We start from the raw sequence: 22,412 nt of genomic DNA, 5'->3' as shown, positions 1-22,412 counted from the left end.
AAGTTGATGGCACTGAAGCGAATACATGCTAATACTAAATCTACTTAGGAAGGAAACATCTCATCCTATATCTCTCTACCTCCCCAGTGTCTTGCCACTCCACTTTAAAAAAACGTGTTGATGGAGTGCACGACCCAAGGATACAAAGAAACAAGTTCAAGATTCAGCCCTTATATTTAGTCTCTCTCTCTCTCTCTGGAAGAATTGATGCCGTTTTGAAGGCAAAGGGTGATCACACCAAATATTGATTTGAATTTCTCTTCTGTTCATTTAATTTTCATTTTGTTTATTGATAAAAATAAACTATTAACACTTTGAAAGCATTCTTAAGTTAAAGCATTTTTTCACACCTGCCTAAAACCTTTGAACAGTATATATTTATATATAAATAATAACATTTTACATCTTGTAAAGTTTTCATTGATAGGTCCATAGCTAAAATATAAAAACTGATCTGGTCCATAAAGATCTGAGAAATGGTTAAACAGCTGTCAAGATTTAGAGCAGATCTCCTGATACCCAATGCCAATGATCTAATGATCTAATGATCTAAGCTGTTTTTTGAACGCTAGTTATACATTTTGTGTGCATGTGTGCAGATATTGTGATAAATCCTCAGGAAATAAGACATACCTGCTCGACCATTATGGCTGCCTCATGATTTCTCCTGTAAAATATTTCTTTGTATTCATCCATCCAGACTTCAGCCAGACGGACCTGGTTTCGGATGATGACCTGTGTTCCTTTTGGAAAGGTATGAGGACTTTTGCTACGGAATACATGGCCCACAACTGCACAGGGCAAGATCTCCAGCTGTCCACCACACTGCCACACCTAGGTCATAACAGAGATTTGTTGTAACTTCTGAGTCAGGAGGTTACATATCCAGTAAATCAAATATAAGTTTGCATTTTAACAAAAAAAACTGAATAATACTTAAGTATATATGTATTAAAATGTATCCAAAATGATAGCAATCATGAGATAGATGGTAATGTAAATTGATGTTTAAATTACATATTAATGTAATTTAAAAGGACTCTGGCAGCAAAGGGTCACTTGCATGAACAACATACCTGCTAAAAGATGACTCCATACTACTGACCTTTCCAGCAGCCCATTTCTTAAGTCTAAAGCTGATACTTCTCTACTCAACATCCCCTGCTAGCATTTGACCCATTGGGTGGGTCAAATACCCGTCTAATAGGTCTAATCTGTCTATAACCTGTCACCATGGTTGCTCCTGCTAGTACTTACATCTTGTAGTAGCTTACAAGCCAGTGGGAGAAACCATAGTGAGTAGCAGGGGGAGCAAGTATTCACACACATGAAAGTATGTGAGCATTTGCATTGGCCAGGAGAGCAGTGAAGCAGTGGCTTTTCAGGGTACGAGCTGTATATTACGTTTTTTTTTTTTTTAGTCAGGTATGTTGTACATACAAGTCATTTTGAAGATTCGGCCCAACCAAAACTAAGATTTCAGTTTTTCAGAGATGTTGGAAAGAAACCCAACCTAACAATCTTTTGGGGACTCAACCGTAGAGGTCTATGGTCTCTGAGCTCCTGGAACTGAACACCTGCTTTGTCCACTATGATGGATTTTCACTCTCCCTGTCCGGCATTTCATTTATTTAAATTTGAACAAGCAAAAGGTGGGTAGACACACCTAAAACTCCCATGTGGATTGAGACAAGAAAATAAAATGATGGCACACATCTCACTATTTATACAAGAAGCCAGGGGTTAACTAATTCAGTCTACAAGATTTCACACACACACACACACACACACACTCTTTTGGACTAGGGTCTATATCACTCCCAGTGGCATGCTGTAATTTTTAGTTTCATCACAGCTGGAAGGTCGGAGTTTGGCTAACCCTATTTTAAAGTGTAGCTTTGCAGACATATTTGACCCCCCCCCACACACACACACACACACACACACACACACAATTAGTTTTGTAGTGTTGCCACTGATAGAGGGTCAGAGTTTGCCTACCCCTAGTCTACACCATGAACCATTCAAGACGAAGCTAACCAGTTACCAAGAAGAACATTTCCTACGTTAGTATGACTAAATTACATTTGTAAAAAATATCTTTGAATTACTTTCTATAGTTTTTAGGGGTGGGATGAGGGCTTTGCTAAGCCACAAGTCAACACTTTTCAAACCACTGCATCCTATTCCTATAGGGCCCTGCAATTCTATAGAAATATCAGTATAGTGATGCTGTGTCTTTTAGGTTGTATCCACTATTTTAAACATGCAAATAACAAGGCACGCTCACAACCATGCTGATAATAGTTTTCTGTCTTCTGGTGGATTTTATTACTTATTCGACATCGACATGTCTTGACACAGCTGTATTAAGTCTTGTAATCAGCACATTCAGATGTCTCTAGCCTGACCACACACTGATCTAAAACATTCTTCACATATCACTACTCTAAACCGTGATTGAAAGGGTTGTTATACACAAAAGTCCTTGTAAAAAGCCTTAAAAACTCTATCGCTAGAAATCCACAGGCAACTTTTATCAACATCACACAAAAAAAAGGTAGCTAAATGTGACTAAGCCACAGTTCTCTATTAAAACCGTAACAGGGAAAAAACAATTGCTACCACCTCTGGTGCTGAGAAAGATATGAATTGTGCTACCGAGATTGCTTACATAAATTGCACGACTAAAAGTTGCCTGGAACGTTACTAAATAAAAAGCAGTTTGTTCCAAGGCAGGCGCCCAATCATGTGATTTCAGCTGGACAATCAAAAATGTCACGTGTAGCTAAATGCATTTTTAAAACATACATATCACCATACAAAGTGAATATAACCACCTTCTGACAGTCAAGGAGATGTGCACATATAAGGGAGAGTTTGGGTTGATTGCAATTTGGCAGGGGTAGGCAACCTTCCAACAGTTGTGGAGCTACAAGTCCCATTAGGCTTTGCAAGACTGACAGGCATGACTCCCAAAGGCAGAGGCTCTGGGTTTTGTAGTTTTACAACAACTGGAATGCCAAGGTTGCCTACCCCCTGCTCTACTGGTATATTTTTGGACTGTAGAAAGAAACCTGAGCAGCCAGGTGAACACAACAAAAATATAGGGAGAACATAAATTCTGCATAAATACTGCACATGCTGGGATTTAATCCCCGGATCGCAGTGTTGCATGGCAAGAATGCCAGCTACTTGGTCGTTGTACTAATTATCTACATGTAAATTGTCTTTTTTCAATTTTCTGAATTGGGTCCGGTGCACACTAATTTCATATACTTCCATTAAGCGAATACTATAAATGTAATATTCTGTACATACCCATTTTTATTGGTTTTTGTTCATCTATTATGCATATGAAAATGTCAGTAAAATAAATAAATAAGCAGACAGAATTACGCCAGCTTCTTGTTTAGCGCAGCAACGTGACAGCAGTAACACAGTGTAGTAAACACAGCTGGGCACAAAGCAATGATCAGACTTAACACAAAGAACCAGTTTCCTCCAGCCCACCAGAAACCACACTACTAAAACATTATACTTACTCTAAAAGACATTTCTATGTTCTCGCCTCCCCAGATTTCCATTTCTTCATCATAACTTCCGATATGCTCAAAATATTCCTTGGAGATTGAGAAAAGGCCCCCAGCAAATGTTGGTGTCCTGTATAAAAGCATAGTACATAACATGTAGTTGTACTATGGATCATTTAAAGTCACCTGTCCCTTTAAGAAAAAGTATCTGTAATTGGTATCGGCAAGTACATGAGGGGATGTACTTGGGCCTGAAAAAGTGGCATCGGGACATCCCTAATATATATACATACATACATACATACATACATACACACACACACACACACACATACATACATACATACATACATATATACACTTGCTATTGCCATGAGTGTCCCCATAGAAAAGGGAAAGGTCTATTCTGACACTATCAACTGTAGCAGGAAGTCAGGAGAAATTTTCCACACAGGGACAACACGGCAATAAAATCGTGTGTGAAGTGACAGCAAGAGCACACCAAGCAGAGAATATAAGTTCAATTATTTGTCACAGTAAAGATATATAAATGGATGACAGCCAACATGAAAATCCCTCTTCATCAGGGCTTACATTTATTATGCTCAATTAATCTGGACAGATAATTATTGTCCTGGAACTTTAATAGAAACAATTACTGCTCCCTCTGGTCACTGGTCTAGCAGCAAAAAAAACAGGTTTAAAACCTTCCGTATTCATTAGAAAATGGGTTTGTATTGCTGCGCATTTCCTCATTTAGAAGATTTCTCCTCACTTCCGGTCTGTTTTATGGGTCAATCAGGACATAGGTGAGAGGAAATATTCCCAACAGAGACACAGAGGGCAATTAAAATACATATCCAAGAAGAGTAGTTAAGTTTCAGAACCTCCATCAGGTTTTTTTATGATGCAGTTAGTAAAAGCGCCACCTCAATGAGTCCAAGATTATAATCTTTGATATGGAATGACATGGATTAAAACAACCAATGCATTTCAAGAGCAACCCCCTTCATCTGGGATTTAAAAGCTGCATGTACATTGAAGACTGGACTTATTAAAGGATAAATAAACTCAAGAACACAAATGTAATATATATTCTGCAGATTAACAGTCCTTACATGTGGTGGCTGCATTAATTTTCATTTTTCAGCTAAGAACATTTTCAGCAAAAAAATGCTGTGACCTTGTCACCGATTTTGTGATTTAAACCAAAAACGCAAAACAATGTGATCTTCCTTCTGTAAACTACTACAGTTTTGCGCAAACATCTGCTTGCATGAGCAACTTTAAGGTTTGGAATTTTCATGCTAGCAGATGTCATTTGTTCGAAACAGAGTAGCCAGCAACCTAAACTGCTTCCACACTTACTCTCCTGAACCTGGATCCTTTGCCCTAAAGACCAACCTTTCCTGTGTTACCAGCATGGGGATCTACTCTTTTCTTCATCATTATCTCAAATCTGCTGTAATCAGATGGATTGCATCTTAGGGTAGATGTTGCCATAGGTCGTGATCAGAGGGACTGATTATTCAGGTAAATGCTTCACACAAGATTTGCACAGCTTATACTCAGGATTCACACATTTTTACAATGAAATCAAATTAGAAAAAGTTGGGTTAAACCAGTGTGAATCTTGTGTGAGAACATTTATTTATAGAACTCTCACATATAGTCCACAGTTCTTAGATCATGAATACCTCTAAATTTCAGTTGCTGACACACATGCTTTGTTACACCATACCAGGATCATTATCATGATTTCTTACTTTATTGGATAGGTTTCATCTTTCCTTTTCTTGTTTTCAGAACTGGGCAGAGATTCCCATCCAAACGCCAAACCCCAGTCAAAGTTCCCCCGATTGCGGTTATTTCCATATGGGGAAGGGTGGCCAAACTCAAACGTGCTGAGATCAATGGTGACAATATCTGGGCTCACCACTGCAGTGTGGTTGTTTGCAATTCTTGAAAGTAAGGGTTCCAGCCAGCCATGGTAACACTCACCTGGAACAAGGAGAAGAACGTGTATAAAACTATGATTTAATTCTTTTGTCATGCTGAACAGAGCCAGGAGCTTCACAGCCTCAACTTGAACCATTTGCAGTCACTGGGATTGTTTTCTAGCTATAATTAGTGGTTTGTTCACAAAATGTGATGTTAAAAGCCTATAATGGATGTGCTGAGCCTTTAATTACAAGCCCCCTGCAGTAAAATATAAAACCAGCTGGATTTTTACAGTAACAAAAAAAAAAAGAAAAAAAGTTTAGTATTCCTAAATACAAGACACAACTATTACTGCACTTCGAGAGAATAGAGAGAAAGATAACGAGCATCTCAGTTTAAGAAATGGCAGCAATCCTGGGGAGGGGGGATAACTATATGCAATATGGATCAATAGATGAAGCATTACAGAACCCCTTGGCTTTGACACCTCCCATCTTGAAACGGACCAGTGGTTTCTTGAAAGATATTAATCTGGTCCCAGGACTGTATAGCAAGAACTTCAAGGGAGGTACCTCATAAATTATTCTCCTAAATGGCTCAGGAACGCCAAAAACGTGGCATGCTATATTAGGTAAATTTCAACCAACGATTACATGGTGACTCTCTGGCCTGCTGCTACTCCTTTCCACCTCCCTTTTGGACGCTAAGGCCAACCATCACAGTAACTGAACAAGAGAGAGGTGTGGAAGGTGGGAGTGGTGGGCCACCATAAAAGTTTTGGTCAGAAATGTGGGGGTTTTGGAGTGTCTTGGGCTTTTGGCACATCCTGGGAATAAACTGATGACATGCATGCAGGCACCTTGTGATGAAAAGGGGCTGGATTAAGATCTTTCAAGATGCTAAAATTACACTTTAAACCTAATCCTGCAATCAGGAGGTTCTGGAATAAAAGCACAACAGCTCACTAGTTCATTCCACAGCAATCTGACCTGAGGAAGCGGAAATACAACCCACTTATTTAATGATAATTAATCACGGCTATGCAGCCACACAGTATTAAACCTTTGGCCCCTTGGTCACCATACCAGTTGAATCATCTTTTATACACATATAAGGAGGACCTTGGCCAGGCTGGTGTTGATAGATGGTGTGAAAGTAGCATCTCTAGGCTACAGAGTTTTTAAAAAAATGAGGGAGGGTACCAGTGACAATTCAATGGTGCAGTAGCCAGTTTGGCTATTAGAAAACCCAGGAATATGCGGATAGGACATCCCCTTGCCTAAAGTGCCCTTAGCAATACCAAGAATAAGAAATGGACACCACTGAACACTGTATGTATTGATGAGATCATGTAACCATGGGCAGATTGCTCTATCCTTGGTGGTGGACAAGAGAGCCCTTTATTGTAATTGATTGCAAATCAGCAGGTCATGATGGGACCACCTAATCAAATATATGCATAAAGCTTGGTGAGTAAATAGGTAGCACTCTCCCTTTTTTAGTACCGAGTCTTGGGTCAAACGCAGAGTTTAGATGCACCTCATGTGTTTGTGTTGGGATTCCTCCTGGAGATATAGTTTGTTCTCTCAAACAAAAACATATGAACAGGCTAGCTAACTAGAGTCCACCCTGGCCTTGCTACTTTTTTGTGCCAATGACCGCAAACTCACTACTTTCACCAGCAAATTAGCATAAAGCTGACTCGGGCCCAAAGGTTTTATGAAATAAACTTTTACTTACTGATTTTAAATTAAGATGAACTTTTTTAAATCACTTAGCAAAACAATCATTCTGTACTCACAATGTGCATCCAAAAAGGTCAAAGTGTCCCCTGTTGCTACAGATGCGCCCAACAGTCTGGCTGAAATAAGCCCCTTTCTTTCCTTTTGTCTGACCACTTTGACAATTTGCAGCGGTTTCACATAGTCATCCAGCTTTTCTTTCAAATACTCTAACAGAGACAAAACAGAAAAGATGTTAAAAGACAAACTTTCGGGAACTCGGTAAAGGGCAATTTTAGTTTAAAATCATGATATTATTTAAAACAATGAAAGTGTCCAAACCATCATTTTGTAATATGTGTGATGCCAATGACGCTGTAAGAAATTCAGGGTCCCTGAGACTGTCCACCTCTGACTTTATCATTAACATTCTAAAATGAAAGCATTGATCACAAGCAAAACTCATGGTTTTCTAGAAGTAACATCTTGATCAGTGACATGTTTCTGCTGCTAAAATTTAAGGGATGAAAGTGGTTGCCATTTGTCAGATGCCCACCCACCAAAGGCACTGGAGGATTGGGTTCAGAAACAGCGAGCGTCCAGGTCAAAAATTGTACTCTGTAAAAGGTCCCCATAGCCATTAAATGACAAATGTCAAATCAGGCAGAATGGACAACGATGTCTTTGGGCTACCTCCAGATGGCACAGGCCGAGACTCACTGAAGAGAACAGAAATCAGACAGAAGCAAAATCCTTATCCAACTGCTATTATTTTTCAAGGAGTCTACAATGTCCCTCTTACACTTCTCTGTAAAATCCTAAACATGAATAGTCACACAATGCAGCTGCTTATTTTTAGGGATGCACAATGGACCGGCAGAGGTCTCTGCATTACCAATTACTCTCTACTGGTCACCTTCAAACTAGGAACCTTCATGTTTTATCAGCATGTTTAGAAGGGAATTGCTTAAAACACAACTAACAATTTGTTTTAGTTTTAGGTAGACCTGGGCATTGAAATACTTTTGTCATATTTTTATTGCAGTCTATGACCCCGTTGGGAATAGTTCAGCTCACCTCCCATCCTTTTGAGTGTTGAACAAGAAATGAAGGCAGCCATTGTTGCGGGGATAGGAAGAGAGAGGCAGAAATAACCTGACAGAGGTTCTAATCCTTCACCATGTTAGTGAAACATCTTTTGGCGTTAGCGGTGTCCCCACTGGAGAGACTGTCCATCACCTCCTGTCCTGATAACCTGAAATTAGCACTTGCTGCAAATGTACTATGGGCTCCCATCATAATGTGGATTTTCAACAGTGGACACATAGACAAATAAGCTTTTCAAACTGACCCATTTATCAGCTCTTGGAATGGTTTGCCTGATAGGCGATGATCCATAGTGAACTTCTAGAGTAAAATGAATTGCTTTGCTCATCCTTGTATTAAACAGTTATTCTTTGAACTTCAAAGCAGGTTCTCTATCACTAAACCTTTCCAGCAATTTACACATCTACATGAAGCCAAGCATACGGTAAACCTGTATCATTTCTTTAAAATAATAATAAAAAAAAAAAAAAAGGTATTTGTACGTAATTTTGCCATCTCAAACATTACAATAATACACATATGTATTTAAAGCCCAATCAACTTACCATCTGTACTGGCATCATCCACCATAAGGATCTCCTTGAGAAGAATGGCAGGTGATGTGTACAGAACACTGTATACCGTACGCAGAAGAGTAGACCAAGCCTCATTGTGGAATACAATTATGATGGTTGTCGTGGGAAGCGGAGGGCAGCGCTTAAACTTCTGTTCAATACACCTAAAATGTATGTAACAGGAATAATTAATAGCATAGTAAAATGCTGTTTTACACACATTTCTTATTTTGTTTTAAATTTTTACATATCAAATCTAAAAACAAAATATCAACCAGAATGTGATAGTAAGTCAAACAGGAGAGGAGACAGAGGTATTTCAGCTGGTAGTTATTAAACTAAAGACTGCAGAAATATATATGACTTTAGTGTTTTCATAAATCCAGCAGACACCATCCATTACTGACCTGTTCTGGATTGGGCAGGTTCTACTCCTCAGTAGAGGAAGGAAATGTTATATATATGTAACAGGATTCTGCATTCAGAGAACAAGGCAATACATTGCGTCTTTTGTAGTACTGGTCGAGCCTGGTGCCATCCCAAGGCAACAATAAACACACAATAAGGCAACAATAAACACAGCTTGGTTCAACAGCTTAACTTAGGTTGCACTACCTTTAGTGGATGTTACTGACAACAAATGCAATATGAATAGACACAACTTATCAAGGTGGCCAATCTTTTCCAAAATGTAGTCAAAGTCAGGGATGGCTGTTATGACATTCCCTTGCAGCCCTCTAGGGTTTCCTTGCAAATTTTAGTTAACTATTTCTGTTGTGTTTCTAACTGATTGTGACAAAAACACCCTTAGCAAAAAATAAAGCTATATTCCATACATCAACATTAAGAATTGAAAGAGTCCACCTGTCCAAAGCTTTCATTTTCCAAAGCAGACCATCCATCCTTTTGTAAAAGCTAGTGGTCAGTGGTCTGGATGTTTTGGGAATATAGCAGTGAAGTGGTGTACAATAATAGCCATGGGTAGCAGTAAGAAGGTAAAAATTTAGGCAGTACCTTCCACGTGGCTAACTGAATATATTTTAAGGTGCAGCTTTTTGAAACTGGTATGGTTTCACTTCAGTGCATTATATATATTGTTCCAAGGATTTCCAGCACTACCCATCAAAGTCTCTCTGGTTTGCCCTACTCTTTTGCCATATCTTTTTTTGTTTTACTTTTTCTAATTGGGGTGACCTGTTGCCCACGCCCTGCTAACACATATTATTTCTCTTCTGTAATTCTAAAGTTAGGAATAAAAACGGACACAATAAAGTCTGTCTGCAGTCTAATGACATACACACCTGTTTTTTTTAAGTGACATTTTAAAAGTTATACACTGCAATCTGCATTAGGCATAGCTCCCAACTGGCCCCAATTTCGAAGGACTGTCCCTCTTTTGGAGCCTAATCCCTTTGTCCCTCTTCTTCAGTTGTTCTTTTTGGTCTGATGTAAAGTATGTTATTTATCAAAAGTGTTTATCTGCACTAAACCTTTTATTTAATCCTTAAATAATTCAATTTTTTTATTTTTAAAAATGTAAAAAAAAAGGAAAAAGTAGTAATAAAAAAAAGCAATGTTTGGTTAATCCAATTGTTTTTTGCACATGAATTCTCAAGTCTGGAGGTGTGATGGGGTGTGTCCTTTGTCTACGTACTTCATGTATAGTGCTACATTTTCTGACGACAGCTGTCCAAACAGTCAAGCAAAACGAAACAAATGGCAAACACACTCATCAATTCGTTACCAGCTTTACAGCAAGGTGCACACGGAAGGGCTTTTTGCTGTTTTAGCTGTCTAAACAGGGTATTTTCATAACTTTGGCGATATTTACTCTCATTTCCTTTTGTATTTATGGGACAGAAAGTAATGGGAAATCTCCCCAATGGGAAACAATGGGAGAGGTTTTAACCACTCTATAAAAAAATTAAAGAAATTGGCTATAGTCCAATAATCTATAGTCCAATGTGTCGTCTAGCATTAAAAACAAAGACTTTGTAAAAGGATAATAAATGCCAAACATACTCAGGAGGCCTTGTGTCTGGTCCCAGGTCTCGGTGTAAGGAAATTCTGTCACTAGCAAAGGCGTTAAAACAATGTTTTTTTTCTCCTTGTTCCCTTTCTTCCTCCTCCTTGGGGGTGAGTTTGTCCATTTTAAATGGCTTTCCAGCAGCTCCTGGCGCATTCGGATCCTGAGGTGGGCGCTCAAGGAAAGGTTTAAGTTCTGCCGCTGTGTAATATCCCGGTAAACACCGTTTTTTTCCTTCATCATCAGGCTGTCTTTCAGGTGCCTTGATCTGCATTTTTGGCATTGAATCTTTAATGTTATTTACAGCATCTATTACCATGTCCAACATCTTTTTTTTCTTCACATGGGAACCGTCATGTGCTCCAAGCTCATCCATTTCTCGATCTACTACTTCTTTTTGTATCAAGAACACAAATGCCATAAAAATTAGGGTGATGGCACCGAGCTTCCAGTGCATAAATCGCTGGCCTAGAACCAGTCTTTTAAAGTTTGTCATGTTTATTTTTTAATGCTCGTCAACCAACGAGGAGAAAATGTCGTCTACAGCGTAGACATTATTTTTGGTGCAACGTCATCTTCCAAGACCTATAAAACAAAGTTTTACAATTGACTTAAGTATATAGAGTAACAAATCAAAATGTAGATGTGAAATCCAACACTTAGGCTAAGGCCCACACCATAACAGTCTGCTGCTAGTGGATGTATAAAGTCAGGTCAAAATAATATCATTACTATTTAAAGTTGAACTCCAGACTACTTTTAGTTTTGCACAGTTGCAAAAGCAGTGACATCACAGCATTGCCTGCCATCCATTCAGAGAATGCCTAGTACTCACAGAGAAAAATACAAGCAGGGTTATTCACAAAAGTGTTAAGAGTTTGGAGAAGGCAGGAGAAGTGTACAATCTAGGCCAAAATAGCGGATTTAGAAACATTATCCAATTCAGCTCATTTTCCAGTTCAGCTATGTTGTCCTAGATTGTTCACTTCTCCTGCCTTCTCCAAACTCTTCACCCTTTTGTAAATGACCCTGTAGGTGTTCACTTAATGGCCACTGTGCTGAGACTGCCATTGCTGGCCTCTCTTTCTGGAACAGTTAGGAAGCTTTAACTTCACTCTGACAACACTGACTTCATACTTATGTGCCTCAGAAAGCACTGAAACCAGAGATAGTCAGGCAACTAAAAGTTTCAGAAGAAGCTCAGCAATGGAGGCCTACATACTTCTCTCAAATTTCCTTTAAATAGGTATAAGTAGGTCAACATGTAATTAAGTAGCTAAAATTAGATAAACGTATTAGATTGGCATTTCTCCTTATTCTACATGTTTGCTTGTATTAAAAAAAATGTTCCAGTGATTCATGTGAAAGTCATGAAGCATATTAATTCATAGAAAAGGTTAGTGCGTGACTGTTACATCCCATTATGTACAGAAGGAATACACTGGATAAACAGGTGTGGTCATTTAGCACAGCTGCATCTCTCTCAGTACAGCTGCTCTACGCAGGGCAATGCGGAGTGTAGGCTGCTCTGCCCTTTAAAATAACTGAATTTAGAGAGATTAAAAAACTGCAAGCAATGAAAGCCTCTCTAATACATATTTAAAAGAGAAAAGGAACTCACATCTGTGTTTTAGGCTTTTGGACACATAGTAAAAATAATGTTTCAATGGCATCTGAATGGGTCATGACTCTGAATCATGTTATCATGACATCACCTTGCCATACCTCCCAATTTTAGAGATGAGAAAGAGGGCCACCTTCCAGCACAATGCATTTAGGCAATGGATACACCCCTGCCATGCCCCCCAATTATGCAGACTATTACCAATTTTTATGCCAAAAATTATTGATTAAACCCAGAATTGTTTTTGTTTCTACCAATACTTTTTCTTTTATCGGGTTTTCAAAATAGCAAACAAGATAATTTAGAGCTAGGGTTTTTAGTGTGTAATAACACTGAGAAGGAAAGAGGGACAGAGGGATTTGGTTCCAAATGAAGGATAGCTGGAAGGTATGCATTACACAGAATGCATACTAGGTCATACTTGTCATCTAAAAACACATAACCAACAGGTTATGGGCCCAGGCACTAAACAGAACAATGCAAGTCAACAAAAGCCGCATCCATGCTACTGAAAGATGGCAAGTAGTTCAGATATAAAGTTTGCAATCGCAGAGCTAAACAATAGGAACTACCAGCTAGGGAAGTTCAAGCTTGAAATGCTCGTCAGATCCAAACCTACCCAAGTATTGGGGAGAACCAGCCATGACTGCAACATACACATTTTTCTATTATCACATTATTATAAAAAGGTCAGTATAATGGAAACACATTGATAAAGCCAATTATTTTTTGCTTATTAATTCTTCGTGATCCACGTCAGAACATGGCAGGGGGCATGTCCTTTGCCTACACACTTTGTGCTAAAGAGTGTCCCTCTTTCCCATCTCAGAAAGTTGGGAGGTATGACTTCACCTTCATGGTGCCAGGTTGCCCAGCAAACTGTAACCAGCCTCCAGCACAAATAATAAAGACTTTTGGACAAAGTATATTGCATTGCTTTGCTTTGTCCAAAAACAGATTGCAATAAAAAAATTATTTTATTCAGAAATCTGAATTATATTGGAGAACTGTAAAATGCTTTTAACTGGGTTCAAAACTGATAACTGGGATTATAATAGAACTAACATTAGTCCCAGTTCAAATCTGCATGTTGGGCGTCACATGTTTTAGACAGGTTACCATTGGGCCTTATGCAAATCACAAGACTTTATTTTTTATTTTATTTTTTACCAAACACCCACAATGCACAAATGTGAATGGAGGCTGGGTTACTTTTTCCACAAATTCTGCTCTACATTCTTTTTCAGAACAAATTACACTTTAGTATTAACAAAAAAAGTTTGAACAAATAATGTACTTGACAAAAATTAGTTAAAAATAAGTACTCGCCTTAAAAAAAAAAAAAAAATAGCAAATCTAGAAATTGTTTCATTTCATTCCTCGTGTTTGTGCCAATCAGCCAATCAGCCAATCAAAACTTTCTCCATTTCATCCGTTTGTAACTTAATAATAACAGCAGTAAAGCCAACGTGGTGTGAATGCAACGTTGTATGAAACAAGCTTTAGAAAGTTGAAAGCCATTAATGATTCACTAGCTGAAATGTAAATCGGTTATACTAATTCTATATTTATTTTAGCCAAACCCATATATGTGTATCAAACAGTACGCGATAAGAAGCTGAAATAATGTGGCCACAAGTAAATAGCTGAAATTTGAGCCAAGTGTATGAACAGTTATTCCTATGGACAGCAGGTTGACACGTCCCTTCTCTTTCCCAAATATATATGGTGGTGGCACACAGATCCGCACCAGCTACTACACAACAGTAAAAGGAGGCAGGGTGACAAAATGGTGAGGTCTCACATTGTAGACCAACAGAAATGTATGAAATATTTTCTGTACATTGAGGAGACAAAACAACCCCTCAACAAATGAATGGCCCAACATAGGAGGACACATTTTACAGGTTCAGCAAGGAATACTCTTTCAAGGACAGTGAGGTGCACATTTTCTACAGAGAGGACAATTGCTTTGCAAAAGTCATGAAAGAGGTCATCTACGTCAAACTGGAACAACCATCTTTGAACAGGATTACGGGCCTTCAACACCATCTGTCTCGCACATATCTAGAGCATGCTCATTTTAGCCATGTAAATCGAAGGTTTAATACCTATACAGACTTCTGGACACCAAGGATGGGATTGTACAACTAGACAGGGCTTTACCTTTTGCAGCTCCCATCCTGTACTTGGACAATCAACATCTGTCTTTTCATGGTGATTGGATTAAGGGTCTGAGCTGAGGTATTTTTCCAACACTCGGAATGGAAGAAGTGGATGGATACGCCTCAAAATGTTACAGTGAAACAAGTTCTGTTGAGTGTGACTATCTACTACTAGCTATATAAATGACCTGGATAAACGAAAACCTTCACAGACATATTCTGAAATTTCTAGTTTGCCAAGGAGAATCTCCTTACCACAACAGTTCATATAAATGTAATGAGACATATATTAATGTCCTACGACCCTTTATATACATCTGGCGATCAGAAATGGGGCCAGTACTGTGAATATGCAGAGCGTAAGAGAACCAACATATTCATACATCTGTCACACTGTATTTTGTCTAAAGCTGTTCCAGAAGCACATACAAACAGAAGTTTACACTTAAAAGGTCCACAGAGACTTTGCAAGGGTAGCCAAAAAAATAGAATTTGAATCTGCCCTCCGGTCTTCTGCCTGTAACTTGCTCAGGTCTGTACAGATGTTGTCCCTGTAAAAGCAGATTGCTTGTGCTCGAATTACAGCATGTTATTGTGCATAGGTGTATGCCATTTGTTAGCAGTTCATGTAAATTCGGCAGCAGTGGGATTGACTTGAACATCCTGGGTGAACTGCCAGTAATGACTGTGACAGAAACACTGGAAAAGCCAGTTTGGCTAGAAAAGGGTGCTGTGTGTACCTGAGAAACTAGAGAACTCAAAAGCAATGGCGTCATCGATAGGATCAGGATTGATGAAAAAAGCGATCTTCACTGTTTTCTGTCTTTCAACGCTTGGATAAGCCAGAGCATGTTGAGGTAGCAACTTTGCAAAACTTTGGGAAGGGGGTGTTGGACACAATGTCCATTTCTAACTGAGAATGTTTTAGGTTTGTCATGTTAAACTGTACACGTGGTGTAGACTGACTCCTGTCCAGCCATATTTCCAAAAGAATATAGTGGATACCTCAAAAGCCTGGACAGATTGCATAAAGTCATAAGTACTCCCTATAAAGCTCATTATTTTACAGCCCTGCATTACAGGTGTCAGCTTGACAAAAAAGCCTCAGTGCTGTAAAGGCAAGAAGCCCAAGTGTAAATTAAACCAGTGCTAAAAGAATATGGAGACTGCCATTGCCAATGTCGCCTTGTGACAATGCTAGTTACCCGGATACCATGATGATCCAACAGCTTTAATACTTTATGAGTTACTCAACTGAAACATTTATTCAGATTAGGAGTTATGACTGTACTCTAATGTACATGGTTGTTCCAGTTTAGCAACTCAAAAGCAGCTCAAACTATTGTAGAACAGTGTTGCTCAACATTTTTAATTCATGAAACCCTTTAAATGTATGCAAAACCTTAAGGCGCCTCAGTGTAAAATGGGGCTCCACTTTACATCACAGTCCCCCCTCTCACATAAGAGTCCCCTTCTTTACACCTGGAGTCCCCTTAACATTCCCGTCTCTCACATCAGTCCCCTCCAGCTTACATCAGCCCCCTTTTACATCAGCATACCCCCATTCACAATGTGTCCTCATCTTTCACATCAGAGTCCCCCCAACCAAGCAGGCTGTGTGAGTGGCTGCTTGCTAAGACAAACTGGCCAGCTCACACTTCTTTCTTGATTGCTCCTCCACTCCGTGCTGCAGCGCTCCATCCCGTCTCAGCAGATATGTACTTCCTCAAACACAGGGTAATTGTTTGGTATGGTCGGTGCACCACAACAACCAAACACCCTGTGTGGGCGTGGCATTTGTGCCCTAGCAACTGATGATGTAATGGTTGCCAAGACACTGGCAGTTGCCCTGCACAGAATGCTTGGTTGTTATTCTGCACAGCCCATAACAACTGATCAGCCTGTGATCCCCTGGCTGTTTTTTTTATTTCTTTCAACTTTAACTGATTTTTTTTTATAGCACCCCTGACAAACCTTGACAACACCCAGCGTGCCACTGTACCCTGGTTGAGAAAGGGTGTTCTAGAAGATCAACAATGGCACCCCTGTATTTTTCTCAGTACAGGTTTCCTTCAAGTAAACTAGTTATGTTTACTTACTAAAAAAGGTGGCTGTACAAACCTCTGGTACCCTGGTGCCCTCGTTTCCTGGTGTCCCCGAACCCAGACTGCTAAATATGTGCTGTGACTTTTGTAAACTATAGAGAGGTGCGAATTTGCAAAGCTAAAACTTTGAAGCTGGAAGATGGATATTTGAATACTTAATACCCAAGTTCAGGGGTTCCTTTATTGATCTGGAGAGATATGAAGGCAGGCATCAATGGGGCAAATTCACAACCTTAAACATGTAACAAGTCCACTTTAAACAGGACTGCTCCCAACTGCTTATTATACCTTTCCATCAGACAGATGCCATTTTTCAGGGAGTGTTTACCTGCAGATGGCTGTGACCCGAATGCTCAAGCTTGCGTGTCAGTTTGACATGAGCACTAATGGGGGTATTGCTGAACACATCTCATTGTCTCATAGTCTTCAGTGGTAAGATATTCCTGCAGTAGATTGTGTCTCCACCAACTGTCTAAAGACAGAAAGAAGATATCACTCTCTGACAACTGGGCTGATCAGTTTATTTTGCATTATAAACACCCATCAGGGAATCACAACACCATCATCTGAACTTGTTACCATTAAAGTAGTTGGACAGAAGTGGGAATTCTGGAGATTTCTGGGGGAAACTTCTCACCACGACAAAAGAAGAACGTATGTGACAATAGCTATCAACTATGCAAAACTACAGGAGCAGATTTGGGTGGAGTTGCCCTTTAAAAGCAATAATGGTGACAGACCAGAATATCGCTGTTATGTAGATCTTATTTGAATCCCCCACCCATATTACCTGTTGACAAATCAGGACTGCACATGCGCCCGCCCCATGATCCTTTGCAGGTGCCCGAAGATTTTTCAGATCTTCAGACGGGAGCAGGCGGCAGAGACAGGTAAGGTTTAACCTTTTTTTATTTATGTTTTTGCATATATCTACTGCTTGCTATAACTAGTCAAAAAAAAAAGAAGAAGAATATATATATATATATAGACTTCTATATTGCTTCCCGACGCCGCTGTGTGAATGGGCCCTATAGACTTCTATATTGCTTCCCGGCGCAGCTGTGTGGCAAACTTACTTCATCCATCCAGGGCATGAAGTGCTAGCTCTGAAAGGTACCTGACCTGTGACAAAGTGTAGCAGCGCTAAGATGTTGGTACTGGAAGCACATTTATTATACTGGTGTCCTCTGTTTAAAACACATTTATGTGTTGTCTCCATCCCACAGGTCTCTCTACTGAAATCTCAGCTTGATGAAGAGCGCACTCACCGCTCGCGTTACATTCAGCGCTGTTCGCGCACTACAGATGACCTGATGAACCTCCGATACGATCTTACTCACTCGCTGGCTGCAGTGACTTCCGATACGCGACCTCAGGTACTAGAGAGAGAGACAATTCGACTGGATGACACGCTGAACCGCAGCCGCAGCCTCCCCAATACCTGACCGGGTATATTACCGGTAAAAATATGTAAGAGTCACCACCGCAGGAAAATATGAGAAGTCCATGGATCCTGGAACGTTTCTGGTGTTTTCAAGAGGGCACCTGCTTCCCTTGGATGAATATTAACTCCGGACAAGTTGCGACGACAAATCAGCGTATGTTACAGGGTCCAGTATTTAGGAGCCATTTATAAAATTAGCTGAGAGTACACTGCAATACTGCGTTTTTGTCTTTTTTGACATCTTGGTCTACTGGACTAATACAGTTTACCCATTTATATTGCACTACGATGGAAGATACCGAATCCAGCCGTTTAAAGATGCAAGTATTGAAGTTGATCAGAAAGGAAACTCAGATCAACAGTGACATATTTTTTGCACACTGCAATACTGCGTTTTTGACAAACTTTTGGGGAGGGGTTTTTAACTTAATCTTCCGTTATATATATATATATATATATAATCATTTTTTTTTTCCCCTTATTTTTTTTTAAACACACTTTATTCTCTTTCTATGCTGCAGATTAATTGTGGCTGAAACAAAACAAAACAAAAAACTAGGCAGCATTTTTCCCTAAAGGTTGGGGTTGCTAGATACATGAGAATACCCTGGGGAGTTATGCGTGTTCTATAGTGTTCTATACACCAATTTAATGTAAGTTCCGCTCATGTGTTATCAGAAGTAAGGGTGATCATCTTTAGTGGGGTGTGATATGCCCATCCTTCAGTGAAATGTCACATTGAGGGATCTACAGCTACAGACTTGTATCACTAGCCAACAAAAAGATGCACTTCATACACGGAAAGATTCAGTTGACCAACTGTGCATTCAGGGGCACTGGTTCGTAGACCAGATACAACAAAAAAAATTACAAAATAAAAGTAATAAATGTATTTCTTCCCACAGTTTTGGGCTATGTGGCCATTGTCCGTGCAAAGAAAAGAAACCATGACTTCTATGGGGTGGAGTAACAGGACAAATATAACCTAAAAGTATATAAAGCCTTTTATTCTAATTGGCAAGCAGCTCTCTCTAATAGATAATGGATTTTAATGTCAGATATTTCATATATGTGTATTATATTTCCACATAAACTGCATGTACATCTGAATATACTGTATATTGGTTTCCAATATCTACTAGAAAGCTCGTCATACACGTGGTAATTTTCAGTTAATTTCAACCACTTTTCACCCACTGCGAATTGCCAATAAGCACCAGAAACTAAGCACCAGCCACGGGTTCCATTGCAATCATTTAAATTCTGGTGGTCAAAGTCAAAACTAGGTAATAAATGAACAGTGTTGATGCAGTTTATGTTGTCAAAAATGGAACAAAGTTACAGCAGTGTCTTTGAAAATTAAAGAGACATTTTTATCCCATCTTCACATCAACAACAATAGAATAGAAAGTTTGATCACCTCACCAAATTAAAAAAGGTGTAGGGACAGAGCTTGGGTCTGTTCACACCATTGCAGTGCAATAATGTGCATTATGGACGTTGGTGGGATGTGCTGTCATCGATTCAGAGTGGCACCCCAATGATATCTTGCAAGCACATTTACATTGCAGTGCACTGTGCGGGGGAAATAAATGCTGCATACAATATCTTTGGTCTGTTTTGGTGCATTAGGCAGCCCATTCAAACAAATTAACTCCCATAATGCAACGGACTGCAGCAGACCAGCTTGGCGTGAACTTACCTTTCTAGGATGGAGGGTTTAAGTGACAGACAAACTGATTAGCTTGACCAGTATGGAACAACATCAACCAAGCCAAAGTCTTATCCATACTAGGATGAGATCAGGTTTGGACCAAACTCAGTCGGAACCAACGTTCCTCTGAACAAGGATGCACCATGGGCACTTCCACCCAAACAGCTGTGGGCCTGGCATTGCCCACCTCACAGCTGCATGTAAACAAAGGGGTGGGGTGCTTGTGCTAACATAATTTACCTTATACAGCCACATACCCATATAAAGTGAATGTCATTTACCAAATAGGGACAATGAGGTCACTGCATCTTGCTCCTTTGTGGACGTCAAGCTGCAGGCAGAGAATTCCCTGCTCACAGCTTATTGGGTGGCACAAAAGGAGCTTCCTTTTGAAAGGAGCCCGTTGCAGGTCTGGAGGAGCTCAGGTTCAGTCCAAGCCTGGGGTCATCCCTAATACATACATGCAAACACAAATAAATAAGTAGAAACAAACCTTGGGTATGTGGCCATGTTCTGAAAAGATCAAAAACCTTCATTGTATCCAAAACAATTCCATTATTAAACTACTACAAAGACTCTGGCCGAGTATAACTTAATAATACAACAAAAATCACACAAAGCAAAAAAAAAATCAACTACCAAACTAAAATTTAGCTGAAGCCGGTCAGGATTTTGTTCTCCCATTGTTTGCTGAATAGAAATGTAGATTATCTCTGTACCAAGAACAGGTCAACACACTGGAGAATGCAATATTTACCAAAGGTTGTAACCAAATTTGTATAATGCGTAAGGATTTGGTTTTAACCAGACACCAAAGCCATTTTTTTTAATATTCTCCAAAACTACATTTAAAAGGAAACCTGAGCCCAGAGTGTTGAGAGAAATAAACCAACTTCTTCTGAAAATGCTACTTTTCTGGCTGCCATGCAGATCCCATGGATTTCATATTTTCTATGTCACTGTCATTACCACCTTTACAGTATATGTGCTCCAGGCCAGGAATTTCTAAAGTATTGAAAATCATTAGATCAACAATCAAACAGGCAACTGGTATTTTTACAAGCACGTTGTCATTGGAAGCCAAATATTGAGGCATAATTTGCAATTAAATTTGTTCCAAATCAGCCAATGTGATTTGTCTGGATTTGTTTTCTCATTTTGTCTCTCATAGTTGAGGTCTACCTATGATGCCAATTACAGGCCTCTCTCATCTTTTTAAGTGGGAGAACTTGCACAATTGGTGGCTGACTAAATACTTTTTTGCCCAACTGTATGCAGCATATGCAAATAAATGGCTCCATACCCATAGCTGCATATTTGCGTAGCGTAAAGATGCGCAAAAAGAGAATAGAACCGAGATGCGTCCGGGCAGCGTATTTCACGTGCATATGCGCATGTTTGCGCGCATATGCGCACGTACACGCGTACAGTTCATTAAAATTTCTATTAAGAATAATGCATTCTGGGATTGCATATAGTGCACGCATATACGCGTGTACACGTATATACAATGTTGCTATTGCGTGTTGTGTGAATGAGGCCTAAATCAGAAAACTATCCTTGCAGTGGGACTACCCGAGGACTGCTTGTTTATACCTAGGGGACAGGAAAAAAGCCATTTGAAGTACCTGATCCCCACTCTCTAAAGCTCCCTCCGTTCTGCTAGACCGGTCCCTGCAGCCTCTTCTACCCTGGGCTACGGACTTCTAAGGACTGCTGACATCATCACATCTAATACAGTTCCATAGACTTGCACTGTACATGAGGACACTGAGGGACAGTCCACCAGCCATAGCAGAGGGGCAGAGAGGAGACCGGTGACTGCCGGAGTGTTCGGGTTTTGCTTAAAAAAAAAGGGCAATCCTAGTTTGAGCTGTGGGCTGCACACGTTTTTTCACCGTTAAGACGTACAACTTGGGCCGTGCGTTGCTTGCCATGTTTGGGGTGCCATTAACAAATAATGGCACCGCAAGGGCGACACATGCTTTTGACGCATTGCATGAACATGCACATAATCAAAGCTAGAGTGAATAAAGGATTAAAATAAACTTTGCAATAAAAACACAATCTTGACAGTTTGAAAACACTTTTTTGTTTACCATTAAATGATCATTTGTATGCAAGACGCTGATTTATGAAGAACAGAACCTTCTCATGCTAGGAGGAGACACATTTAGGATCTTAAAATCTTTTCATTCCTCACCTATATAAATAAAAATGAGTATTGTTCTCTCGTGCAGGCTGGACCTATGTGAAAGCAGCGCAGAATAAGATCAGTACGTGGACAAAAGAAAAGTCAGTTGACAAGAAGTTACCAAATACATCCTGTTATGGTTAAAAAGGAAATAATTAAATGACTGTAGTCTACTGTGTGCAGGAAAAACGTTATATTAGCAGTTGTGCAAAAGTCTATTCACTAGGCATTATATAGGCGCTTAATGATTTCATTTTAATTTGCCCACAGTGTCTGCATTAAGC

At 39.6% G+C, this 22,412-nt stretch overlaps 1 protein-coding gene across 1 annotated transcript in view; it reads right to left on the bottom strand.

The window, feature by feature from the left end:
- GALNT3 (polypeptide N-acetylgalactosaminyltransferase 3) overlaps positions 1–22,412 on the bottom strand; it is a 35,877-nt gene that overhangs the window by 5,650 nt on the left and 7,815 nt on the right. The window contains exons 2-7 of the mRNA XM_018554241.1: positions 10,879–11,467; positions 8,848–9,020; positions 7,276–7,425; positions 5,300–5,534; positions 3,546–3,663; positions 634–834 (exon numbers count right to left, since the gene is read on the bottom strand). Coding sequence (XP_018409743.1) covers positions 634–834; positions 3,546–3,663; positions 5,300–5,534; positions 7,276–7,425; positions 8,848–9,020; positions 10,879–11,378 — 1,377 coding nt within the window. The 5' untranslated portion in view covers positions 11,379–11,467. The remainder of the gene's footprint in view (positions 1–633; positions 835–3,545; positions 3,664–5,299; positions 5,535–7,275; positions 7,426–8,847; positions 9,021–10,878; positions 11,468–22,412) is intronic.

The sequence above is a fragment of the Nanorana parkeri genome, unplaced genomic scaffold (genome assembly GCF_000935625.1).
Source record: "Nanorana parkeri isolate BGI_ZX_2015 unplaced genomic scaffold, ASM93562v1 scaffold149, whole genome shotgun sequence".
NCBI lineage: Eukaryota > Metazoa > Chordata > Amphibia > Anura > Dicroglossidae > Nanorana > Nanorana parkeri.
This window is presented reverse-complemented; position numbering and strand designations above follow the sequence as displayed.